The sequence below is a fragment of the Monodon monoceros genome, unplaced genomic scaffold (genome assembly GCF_005190385.1).
Source record: "Monodon monoceros isolate NGI ecotype Baffin Bay Population unplaced genomic scaffold, NGI_Narwhal_1 Super_Scaffold_4, whole genome shotgun sequence".
Classification (NCBI taxonomy): domain Eukaryota; kingdom Metazoa; phylum Chordata; class Mammalia; order Artiodactyla; family Monodontidae; genus Monodon; species Monodon monoceros.
The window spans coordinates 49,378,459-49,390,965 of record NW_021703781.1 but is presented as its reverse complement, the minus strand read 5'-3'; the positions used below and the strand labels follow the sequence as shown (position 1 = coordinate 49,390,965).

The following is a 12,507-nucleotide window of genomic DNA, read 5'->3' as shown; positions in this document are numbered from 1 at the left end:
GACATTAGGATACAAATTAAGAAGCTATATTGCATTTGGTTCATTATCAAATACCCTAAAAATGTGTACAGGCTTTGACCCTGCAACTCTTCTTTCTTCTTGATTACAAAAGTAATTAAGGCTGTATATGATTAATGTAGTTACAGGGGCATTCATCAAAAACACAACTATAAATGGAAAAGATTAGAAATAGCCTAGGAGGTTGAGTAAATAAATGGCATTATAGTCATACAATAGGAAACCATACCTTAATTATAATCCTATTGTAAAGGTCTGTTTATTGATATGAACAGATATTTATTATGTGCAATAAATTGCAAGATACTATTGCAGTATGACTCCACATACACACATACATATATGGAGGTGTGTATACCAAAATGTTAACAGTGATTATTCCAAAGTGGTGGAATTCAATGTAATATTTTTTTTCTTCTCTTTTGCTTACCTGATTTTTCTAAAGTATCTACAATGAACATATATAATTTATATAGTAAAGAAATTCATTCATTATAAACAAAGTTTTTAAGGCTATTCTCACAGGCTATGGGTGAGGGTGCTTGGGAATGAAACAGGAAGGGACAAATGTGAGACATAATTTCAGGCAACAATCAACAGGACAAGGGAATTGATTAGTTAGAAAAGGCAAGCAAGAAAGAGGGATCACTTCTGACTACTCTGTGTATTGGATGACATTTGATAAAGACAAATATTTTTTTAAGGGAAATACTGGAACCCAGCCTTTTAGTGCACTCACAAATATCCTTCTCCTCCTCCCCTGTCCTTGACTGAATCCCATCATCCCTGCTGCTCTTTTTCTGGGGTAGTCCTTGCAGAGTCTCTGTCCTGTGTTGACAAGACTTTTGTGTCTCTGTCCTAAGCACTGAAAAAACAAAATTTAAGAAAATGTAATATTTTAAAAATGATGAAACAGACACTTAGAATAAATTTTTAACACTACAAAATAATTGTTGACTTTGTTAAACTTCACCATTTATATCAGCATTTCCAGTTCGTTTAAAGAATAAGTTTTTAAAGAATAGAACAGTAACTAGTGGGAAGAACGAGGAAAAAGACCAATATCTTAGATGTTACAGACACTGACAATCATTTATTTAGACAAAGCATCTCAGAAACAATAACTAAATTGATGTGAAAACTCCATTCCATTTACACAGAATATTTTTAGAAAGATAAGCCACAAGTAATGATAATTAAAAAGTGATCATAAGAATAGCTAACTTTAACACAGACAGAGAATGAACTTGAGGACACGGGGAGGGGGAAGGGTAAGCTGGGACAAAGTGAGAGAGTGACATGGACATATATACACTACCAAATGTAAAATAGATAGCTAGTGGGAAGCAGCCGCATAGCACAGGGAGATGAGCTCGGTGCTTTGTGTCCACCTAGAGGGGTGGGATAGGGACGGTGGGAGGGAGACACAAGAGGGAGGAGATATGGGGATGTATGTATATGTATAGCTGATTCACTTTGTTATACAGCAGAAACTAACACACCATTGTAAAGCAATTATACTCCAATAAAGACGTTAAAAAAAAAGAATCGCTAACTTTATAATATATAATCTGTGCCAGGCACCCTTCTAAGACCCTTATATATATATCATCTCATTTCATCCTAACAATAACCTTATGAGGTGTGTATATTATTATCTGTATTTTACAGGTGAGAAATCGAAGCACAGAGAAATTAAATAACTTGTTCAAGGTCACACAGCTAGTGATAGTGACCTACCCCAAACTACGAGCTTAAATAGGAATAAATTTTAAAATACACCCATGAGGTGTACAAGATACCATAATAGGTGCTATAGGAGAACATACAAGACTTTTCCTTCAAGGAATTTAAAATCTAGGCCTATATAATAAAATGTTAAACACCAATACAAGAATTAAATTAAAATTCCAGGAACTCATTTTAAAAGCCTACAGATATATCAAAGAATGGATTAACTTCCTTAATCTTTCTGCTTAACAAATTTACATTTTTCAATAGTATACTATATTCATGAACACATGTGATATTTAATTGCTAAAATTTTCCACTGCAGTTAACTATTTCTGCAGGAAGTAATGCTTATTTAACAGCCAAAAAAAAAAAAAAATGCACATGAGGTTGAAGCACTAACATAAAACTCACAACAATATACTGGACTAACCATGTGTATTTTGGATCATTATATTGGACCCGCTCTTCAGCTCCACTTTAGCCAAATTCTCTGCTCCTACCATTATTCATCACCAAAAGACATCCTCTAATGGCAGGGATTTCAGGCACATCATGACAGTCAACCACAAAGGGCCCTCTCACCTTGCACATTTGCTCTCATGAGAGCTTCTGCCTGCACCAAATTGATGGACATGACCAGGTATCTCAGAGATAATTCATTTGGTGGAATCCATGTTATTTTCAGCGAAATTGATGAAACTGACTGATGGCTTTGTAATTACTGAAAAAATCGTTATGAAAAAAATTAGTTTGACTTTTTGTACCTGAAAACATTGGCTAAATAACTAATCTTTCCATTTTCCCACCAATTATTTTGACATCTTTTAAATGCAGTCAGAAGACAAATGCTACCCAATTTCCTTGTTATTAATTTTTCTTGGCCTCTCTGTCAGGATGTGGATGTAAATATCAGTTTGTACAAAATGGAGCTAGTTGGACATGCTTAATTTTTATGAAGCTAAGGACATAAATTTCTTGCATTAGTTCTTTTTTTCAATTAGGGTAAAACACTTTTCAATATATCCTAGGAATTAATGACTTGCTTGCTGCTGTATTAGTTAAGGTAACGCTAGCTTCTGTTACAGGTAACCCCTAAATCCCAGCAACTTAATCGAATGGAAGTTTATTTCTCATTCACATAAAGATAATCACTGGTGGGGTCCCAGGCTGATGGAGGCTTCACCAGCCAGCAGATGAGGAAAGACAGACAGCAAGGACAATTAGACGGGTAGCTCTTATAAGCCCCGTCTGGGAATGACACACAGCACTTTTGTCCACATTCCACTGACCAGAACATAGGCATGTGATCTTACAGAGCTGCAGGAAGTGAGGAGGTGCCCTCTGGCAGGGTGGCTTGTTTCCAACAACTCTACACCATGGAAGGGAAGTGAAAACTTTTTTGGTGAAAGGACAGCTAGCCATCTCTGCTACAGTTGTTAAATCCTGGGAAATTATATTTTAGAAAGAGTGACCTCTGACCGGGTCTTTTTAGGTAAGTATTTTATAAAGCTTACCTAAAGTGACTGATTTCAGTAAAACAAATTAAATCAATATCTATTGAGCAAGCACCTACTATGTGTAAGTCTCTTGAGAAATCCTGTGGAAAAGTTGGGGGGGGTGGATACCAAGATGAAGGAAACATGGTCTGTCTCTCCACAAAGTATGACAAGGCAATGAACTTTTGTGTATATTATATACAGTCCATAAGATGTAATTTAGACCATAATTTTACTTCTAGAAGAAAAAAAGAAAAACGTTTGCAAAGAGAATATTTGTTTTATTTTCTGATTAAATATTTTCACTGTTGGAAAATTTGGAAATTACCAAAAAGGTACAAATCAGTAATAAACCTTTAAATGTCCCTAATCCTATCACACAGGTAATCACTGTGAACACTTTTCCTGTTGATATTATACCCACATCTGCATATTTAAAAAATTATTTTATGAAGATAAATTTCAAAGCACCGAATTTAAAAACACCAGTTGACCTGTACTCACGTGTTTATAATCATGAAGAAATTCGAGTGAGCATGCCAACAAACTGTTTTTCTTTGCTGGTGTCTGGGACACCAAGGTTCATGATTTATCATTAAAAGAGAGGGGGGTGGGGGAGGAAGAACAGTTACATCAACTTTTAAGCATCTAACAAATAAATAAAAACGTATTGCTTCAAAAACAAGCACCATAAAAATGCATTGAAATCCCCTATATTCATTTAACATATGGCACGAGCAAGGACCCCAAGAATACGCTCTGGAAGAAACAGTTGACAAGGGCTGGGAGAATGAGGAGAACTTTTCTGGCAGTCATAACGGTCCAAAGGCAATTGGGCTCAGCCAGGAGCTCTCCATCACTGGAGGTGCTGGAGGACAGGCTGATTGATCTCTACTTTGGAATGTCAAAGAGGGGATCCACGCATTGGACACGAGATAGAGAGGTACCCTAAAGTCCTTTCCCACCTAGGGAGCATAGGTACTACCACATGTGTGGCCACACGCGGGGTCCCTGCAGGAGCAGCTCTGGAGCAGACCTTATTTGAGCTGTTTGGGATTATACATCTTGTGATAAAATTAACCTCACCAGAAGACCTCCTAGTTAGCTGGTGGGCCTGAAACAGGGCTTTCTTAGCAGGAAGAAGGAGGCAGTAAGGAGTTAATTGCATCATCGTTGGCACTCCCGAGACAGCCCGAGAGTCACAGGAAAGTGGCAGGAGCCACAGGTGTGTTTTTTCAGGAGGCTCAGAAGTAACCCCAATGCCCTGTAAAGACCATCAAGTCTTTATGTCTCTGTTTGGCAGCCACCCTCCTCTACCTCCACCCGCTCTTATTTCAGGTCTGGCGGTAGCAAAATGGGCCACATTCATCTCGGTCCTTTCCAGTTTGGGCCACGGAGACACAGCTGATAGTGTACAGCAGCCATCTTTACAAAAAAAAATAGCTCTTTGCCGTATCTCTAATTCTCATTCAGTCCAAAGCTGCATCTTCTGACTGCTTTGATCAGAGTAGAGGAACTCTTAACTCTGAATAGAAAGGGAAAAACACGGTCAGTGAATTGTGCCATGAGTGCACAAAATCACATAGCTAGTCACAGCACTTCGACTTAATTGTCCATTGACGTTATAGAGTTTGTTCACCTCCCCCTCTTCTCCTCTCCTCAGTCAATTCACCTTAGCTGTTTTGAAAACAAAACAAAATTCCATTCTGGCTTTGAAATAAAATTGCAGCATAAACAATTGGTAGGTGTGTTTCCAAGTGGCTTGAGTGAAGTGTCACAGAGTAAGTAGGCGACCACCGAGGTTGCTAAAATATTTCCTGTCCTGACCAGGGCTGCGTTTCTGGAGAATATTTAACAGGGAGGGTTTTAATGCTTCTAAAGATGTTGAAACTAAAGAACAAATATTGATCCAGAGAGCACCACAACTCCCCTGAAAGAGAGTAAAAGACATCCTTTATAAAATGAAAAACTACTTGGGGGAAACAGTCCCAGACCGCTGCACAAGTAGCCCTCAGAGGGCCGAGGGGCCAGTTGCGCACGGCATGGCCCAGGCACTAACGCACCGGGCAGCACCGCAGATGCCCCTCGCTCTGGGAGGCCACGGTCTTCCCGCCAGACCGACCTGAGCCTCCAGCCAGAGCAATTGGGCCCCGAGGCCACCCCAGGCCGCAGCTGGCGGCCGCTGGCACCCGTGTTGGGTAACTAGGCCAGGGCTGGTTCCCGCGGCTCGCCGCCGCCGGAGAGTTGGGCTCCGCCGAGGCCACCCCGCGCGGCAGCTCCACAAGCCCCGGGCGGCGCTGGAGGTGAGGCTCTCGCCCAAAGGCACCCTCCCCGCGCCCGGGCGGCGGTGAGTCAGGGCGCGTTATGCAAGTCCTGGCCCGCCGGCCCCGGCGCCTCCCCCTCGGTCTTTCATCCCGCGCAGTTACGAAAGCGCGACCCCCTCCCCCCGGAGCTTTATATAATGCGGCCGGGCGGCCCCAGCTCGCCTCCCTAGCTCCACGCGCGCCCGGACCCGCGACCAGGCTTGAGCGCAGCTCCCGACCGTGAGCGGCGGCCCGGCGGGACCGGGGGGCAGGCGCGGGAGGGACGGGGGGCCGGGATGAACGGGATGGGGGTACGGGGGCAGGAGGGATGGGGGACCGGGGGCCGGCGGGATGAGGGCTCGGTGCGGGCGGGATGGGGTCTAGGGACTGGCAGTGGCGGGTCGGCTGGTCCGGCCGCCAGGCGCTCACGGCGCGCGGTTCCCTCAGGGCGGACTCCTGAGCAAGATGCAGTGGGTGTGGGCGCTGGTGCTACTGGCGGCGCTGGGCAGCGCCCGGGCGGAGCGCGACTGCCGGGTGAGCAGCTTCCGAGTCAAAGAGAACTTCGACAAGGATCGCGTAGGTATCTGCGTCCCGGATGCGCCCCGTTCCCCTTTACCGGCGGCCGGCCATGCGCTCCCGGACACCAAACGCTGCTCTACTCCCTTCCCCAGTTCTCCGGCACCTGGTATGCCATGGCCAAGAAGGACCCCAAGGGCCTCTTTCTGCAGGACAACATCGTCGCCCAGTTCATGAACGAGAATGGCCACATGACAGCCACGGCCAAGGGCCGAGTCCGTCTCTTTAAGTCAGTGACCTATGGGGGGCTGCGCTCTGCGCTGCAGGGTCCCCCGGGCTGAGCGCCAAACCCTGTTCGGGGAGGGACGGGAGCACCCGGGGTGGGATGCAGGGAGCCCTTCGCCCAGCCTGGCTCATGATCCCCTTGGCTTCTGCAGTAGCTGGGACCTGTGCGCAGACATGCTGGGCACCTTCACAGACACCGAGGACCCTGCCAAGTTCAAGATGAAGTACTGGGGCGTAGCGTCCTTTCTCCAGAAAGGAAGTAAGTAGTCGGCTTAGTGGGACTGTCTTGGAGGATGGGAGACATACCTAGCCAAAAGGCTGGGTTTCTCCTCCAGTGGCACCCTTGGGAAGAACGGTCTGTAAGCAACCAGAACTCTCAGCAGGGCTTAAAGCTAGAGGGGTGAAACTGCAAGTAGCCCGGCCCCTTCACTGCGCCCACCCCATCCCCCAGCTCAAAAACCTGGCCCAAGCTCAAAAGGCTCTTGGGCTTGTCACGTGACCTCCTCCTGCCATTTACCCATACTGCCAGTGTGCCAGGGGGTGTGGCCTTTTCCATGCTTAGACCACCCACCTCCTCAAGACCCAACTCACATCACCACCCAACCTGGTTTTGCATTTCCTCCGTTTCTTTAGGCTGGATCCCCGAGACAGCTTGACTACTAGGGGCCCAGCAGAGGCTCAGAGACTCTCATCCAAGGACGCAGGGGGCATTTATGCACAGGGTTGACTCACTCCAAGGTGCCCTACCTGCCGCTGCTGAGATTCTGAGCCAGGCACAGTGCTCTGGATGACAGTGACCTCTTCCCTTTCTCCCAAGCCCTGAAACTCACATGGGGAGCAGGGTGTTAAGGACTCTCAGAAGAGCGTCCTAAAATTCAGCCTGATGTAGATGTTCGAGAGCATACATGTACATGCTCTTTCTACTTTTTCCTCATTTCTCCTAAGTTTCAAATCTGCAGTCTACTTGGTACCTAGAGAGTAGTGCAGGCCACGGGGGACATATCATGGAACCACAGAGATGGAGAGTTAACCCTGTGAAGGGGGTTCAACATGCAGATAAATAAACTGAGGTCAAGAGAAGGTAGGGCTTTGTCCAAGGTCATGCAACAAGTTTGTGAGAGCCAGTGTCAGAAGCCAGGGGTTCCAGCTCCCAGGTCAGGTTTAGGTGGCCCTGAACAGCAGGGACTCCTAATACAAACCAGCTTTTACAGTTTTACAGAATACTGTTGGAACTCTCCTGGGAGATAGGCCCCAGAGGGCTGTTCAGGGGGACTCTTAGCTTGGTGAGCCAGGGCAGAAGTGTCCTTTCATGCAGCCCATCTACACGGGGCACGCACTCCTTGACTTCCTCTACAGTTGTGTTAGATGAGTTTTTACTTTTTTTTTTTATTGAATTGCATCTTCAGTATTGATTTACACTGTACATACGGAGTTGCTACTCAACGAGGGGAAAAAAGCTTTTATCCTTAGAGGTAATAAAGATTTTTTCATATAACGCAGCAAAACTTCCAAAAGTGATCCATTTAGAGTAAAAGATAAACTTTTCTGATAATGGATTACAAAAATCAGTACCACAGGGCACAAGGTTACTAATTTTTAGAATCTGCATCTTATCAAACAGATGAGCATGGCCACCGCCGAGCAGTCGTATGGCTTCCCCTGACCCCCACATCCCGGTGTCTGACACATTCCCCATGGGAAAGCCTGGGAGGTTCAGGGGTGGCTCAGCCTTCCTCCTGGCGGGCCTGCAGTGGGCTGAAGAGGGGCCTCACCACCCACCGCTGTGCAGCTCTCCTACAGGGCATGGGTTTGGGCTGAGCCCCTTCTAGGCAGGGACTCCCAGGGTTCTCAGAGCCAAGAGGCACACCCAGAGGTGACTTAGGCAAGGATTAGCGATCTCCCTTGCACCCTTAATGCTGGGGGATCCAGGTTCCCCTGCGTTACTGCAGCACAGGACATGACATAGAGCAGAGATCATCACTTGCCTCATGACCTGGGTGTGAAATGGAGACACGGAGGCTTTGCGTTTCTCGTTTCTTATCCCCTGTTGCCCCCAGTTTATTTATCGCCTGGAGACAGCGTGGTGTAGAGGTTAGGTATGGGGGCTCCAGAGTCAGACTGAAACTCAGTTCTGTCCTGCTCTTTGTGATCCTGGGTGAATTACATAATTTCTCTGTGCCTCAGTTTCCTTATCTGGAAAATGGGGATGATAGTGTGCACTTTCAGGTCGTTGTGAAAAATAATTGAGAAAGCACAGAAAGTGTCCGTACAGTGACTGACACATAACTAAGTGCTCAGAAAGTCTTGGTCATGGTTATACATCAACAAGAATGTTAAGCAGAGATGTGACACATTTTACCAAATGTGAGGTGTTTGGATATCCACATTGTTGTTTCTCCATGGCAAAACCTCTCACATACATTCTTACTAACGTGGTTTCCCCATCCTGTCTTTATTGACATTAGTACCACCTTTGTTTACACTTATGCTTCATGGCTTACATCCCAGTCTTAGGAAGAAATATAGTCTAACTTCTTCAAGGGCTCAGCTCTGCCTCTGAAGAGTATGAGCTCTAAGAAAGAATATCTGATGTCAGAGGGTAGGCACCTTGTGCCCTCAAGGCAGAACCTACCCTCTTTTGCCAGCTTGGAGAAGTGAGTCAGGTTACTAACCAGAATTAGGGTGGAGCCAGAAAAGCCATGAACCGGATCATCCAGTGGACTGAGAGGCAGGAGAGCAGTGTGGATAGTGAGAGGGCCGGGAACTAGCTGATGCGGATCAGTGCCAAAGATTCATCCTGCTGTGGGGGTGACATACGTTGGTGGCCACACCACAAAGGCACGAGATATTGTCAGAGGGTAGATGGAGGAGACATCAGTAGAAAGGTCTAGTCTGTGGTTTTGATGGGTCCACATTCTCGGTTGTTCTTTGGAAAGATACGATCACATTTATTATCAGGGAGAGAAAGAATTATTAAAGTGAACGAGGTTCCCCCCACCACCGACTCCAGTATTTTTTCCTGTAAAGGACAAGATCCTTTCTCACGGTCCCAATTTTCTAAGAGCTGTCAGAATTCTCTGTAGTCTCCTGCTTCCTAACTCCTGAATCCAGTTTTGGGAAGTGGCTGGCTTCCGGGGCCAGGCAGTAAGTTTCCTTGACATCCGAGTGGCGGAGGGAGATGCAGTGGCCCCGTGGCTTTCTGCCTTGCAGACGATGACCACTGGATCATTGACACGGACTACGACACCTATGCTGTGCAGTACTCCTGCCGCCTCCTGAACCTCGATGGCACCTGCGCTGACAGCTACTCCTTCGTGTTCGCCCGTGACCTGAACGGCTTTTCCCCGGAGGTGCAGAGAATCGTGAGGCAGAGGCAGGAGGAGCTGTGCCTGGCCAGGCAGTACCGGCTGATCGCTCACAATGGTGAGTGGTGTGTGGGAACAGGGCACCGGCTGCTCGCCCTTAAGGGTCCCTGGGTCTGCATGCCCTGAGATGCATTTCATCTGCATGCAAGAGAAAACAGGGAGTCTTGGGAGCCCCCTCTGAGTGCAAGTCTTCATCCGTCCTGACCAGATCTTTCACTGGCCTTATCGTGGGGCTGATGCAGAAGGAGCGGGCAAAAGCCTTCTTCCAAAACCTTGGCACTTTTAATTAAGTAAAACTGCAGGGGACAGACTCTTCCTTTTTATCTGTCACCTTAGGCTCAGTCTGTGGTCACATGATTTTGCTCCTGGCTGCACTACCCAAAAAACCATTTTGACTAGATTAACATTGTGTGGGGAATTGAGTGGCCCCAGTGAAGAGCTGGGCATTGAATGTGGCCATTGGTGTAAAAACAACTTAAAGAGAGACATCACCATAGCAAGTTCGAAAGAGAGTGATTTCAACAAATGCTCTTTTTCTAATATGGAACTAGATATCCAGTAAGTTGACTAGCTGGTTTTCCTCACTTACGTTTTTTTTGAGATCCCCTGGAACACCCATTGAATCTTTTTATGGATATTACTCTTGTCTGATCTTGATTTAAAAGCCAGTAATATTCTGGAAGAAAGTGTACATTTTATTTTGAATAGACACTCACTCCCATGGGAAACTGGGTTTCAAAATCCAAATAGGGTAATGCTAAATTGTGGGGGAAAAAAGAGAACAAAACTGAACTTCTCTGTTGGTCATCTAACTAGCTAACCCACACTACACCAAACAGATATGAACGTAGACCAAACAAGTAAATAAATAAGATTTTGATGTTTCACCCAGGGGCAGCCTAAGTGTAGGGCAGGATTTCACCCCAGCCAGGCTCCACACCAAGCCCTTTGCCTGCCTTATCTCACTTAATCCTGGAGACACCTCATGAAGTAGGTATTCTCATTATCCATGTTCTACAAGATGAGAAAACAGAGGCTGAGAAAGATTACGAAGGTTGCCCGAGATCTTCAATAGATAGCTGACTTGGATGCAAAGCAAAGTGGTTTTGTGACTCTGAAGCCCCTTGTGGCACCACCTGGTGACATATGACACAGGACATGGTGAACACGCTATAAAACTGCTAACAGAGTAGCTGAGGTCAGGCTGACTTGGCCCTCACTTCCTGAAACAGGAGGACATACCCACATCCCTGTGAAATGCAGTGAGGCAAATTTAAGACAAGTAAAAAACAGCACTTTGATACAGGAGATCCTATGCTCTGGGGCCCACCCCATCACCCCCAGAGAAATTCAGAGGGTTTCAGAAAGCCTTGAAGATGTTTATGAATTAGAGCCACATCTAGCTATAACCTTACAAGAAGCATTTGAACAAAGCCGAGCCCTAAGGTCATCGAATATTCACTCTCTACATTTAACACCAGCTCCATATTTCTGTCATTAATATCTTTGTTTTCTACATTTCAGGTTACTGTGATGGCGAATCAGAATGAAATATTTTGTAGCAACACGGAGGGTGTCGTTTCTTTAGGAAACTTCCTATTAACTCACTCAGCCTTCAACTCTTAGAGTTTAGTTTGCACCGCTCTCCTCCCCTCCCCTCCCCTCCCCTCCCCTCCCCTCCCCCACGTAAACATAAAACATTCAGTACACGTAAAAGTATGTGTGGGGATAAGTAAATCTCTTTGCACTCAAGTGTCTGTGTTCCCTGGAGTTTTCTAAGGAATCATTTGAGGATTAGGATTCCAGACTTTGATTTATTAAAATATGTATAGTCACCTATTTCCTGTGATTTGGGTTTTTATTTGTGTTCGCGTCTGTGTTGAAGTGAGTTCTGCAGGTGGCTGGGTAGGATGCACTTTTTATATACCGGGAGGGGTTCTTCTCTCCCGGCTCTTTATGACCTTTGGCCTGTTCTAGTGCCTAACCTCCATTATTAATGAATGGGGCTTCTCTTAACGTCCTGAAAAAGGGATTTCCCCATTAACCCAGGAAGGCCTTAACTACTGAGGCCAAAAGAGGTGAGTGTAGGTTAGGCCAGGCCAGTGACCCCAGCCTCAGGCAGCCCCAGGCCCTGGAGGCGGGCAGGGGGGTGGGCTTACCCCGAGCTGGTCTGAGACACCGAGAGGCATGGGTTGGGGTGAGCTCTAAGAAACGCCCCCCCAGCCCTTCATTGTCTCTGGCACCTAATTCACTTCTTATTTCAGCTGTGGGAAAAGGTTGCAGAAGAGGCCATGGGCTTCCCGGGGGGAATCAGGAGATGGATCATGGCGCCCCTACCTACAGTGTGCGGGAAAGGGGAAGTAGCTGGGTCCGGGGCAGGACACCAGTGTCCCACACCATTAGCAGCACTTGTGAACACTAACGTATAGCTGCATACAAAGCCACGTGCCTCAGTTTCCCAGGAGCTCCTAGGAGCCTCAGTTCATCATCTTAAAAAGGCATCAAGGCTTTGGTACCAGTGTCTTGGTTTTACTTCAGAATTCTGCTCAGATGTAATTAGCTGTATGATTTGGGGCTGGTTGTGTAGTTTCTCTGAGCCTCACTGTCCTCCTGTGAAATATGGGGAAACAGTGTCTGCCTGATGGGCTGCAGCGAGGGTTCAGTTAGAGCACTTAGGGTGCCAGGCTGACATTTCTGAGATGTGTCGGAAGCAGGGAAGGGCAGCTCTCTCCCGTGTGTGAGAGGAGAGCTCTGCGTGGGTGCTGGCATATCGGGGCCACGGAGGCTCCT

The 12,507-nt window shown here is 46.4% G+C and overlaps 1 protein-coding gene across 2 annotated transcripts; it reads left to right on the top strand.

Annotated features, from left to right (window-relative positions):
• Positions 1 to 5,218: 5,218 nt before the first annotated feature.
• Positions 5,219 to 11,562, top strand: RBP4 (retinol binding protein 4). 2 transcript variants are annotated; one of them, XM_029201200.1, is made up of 6 exons: positions 5,219 to 5,791; positions 5,999 to 6,127; positions 6,223 to 6,356; positions 6,505 to 6,611; positions 9,563 to 9,775; positions 11,242 to 11,562. In XM_029201200.1, the coding sequence occupies exons 2-6, from the start codon at positions 6,017 to 6,019 to the stop codon at positions 11,265 to 11,267; spliced, it is 591 nt and encodes a 196-aa protein (XP_029057033.1). In that variant the 5' UTR covers positions 5,219 to 5,791; positions 5,999 to 6,016; the 3' UTR covers positions 11,268 to 11,562. The 2 variants fall into 2 exon arrangements, with proteins under 2 accessions (XP_029057033.1, XP_029057034.1); XM_029201201.1 differs by having other exon boundaries at positions 5,719 to 5,791; positions 6,508 to 6,611; positions 11,242 to 11,558.
• The last annotated feature ends 945 nt before the right edge of the window (positions 11,563 to 12,507 follow it).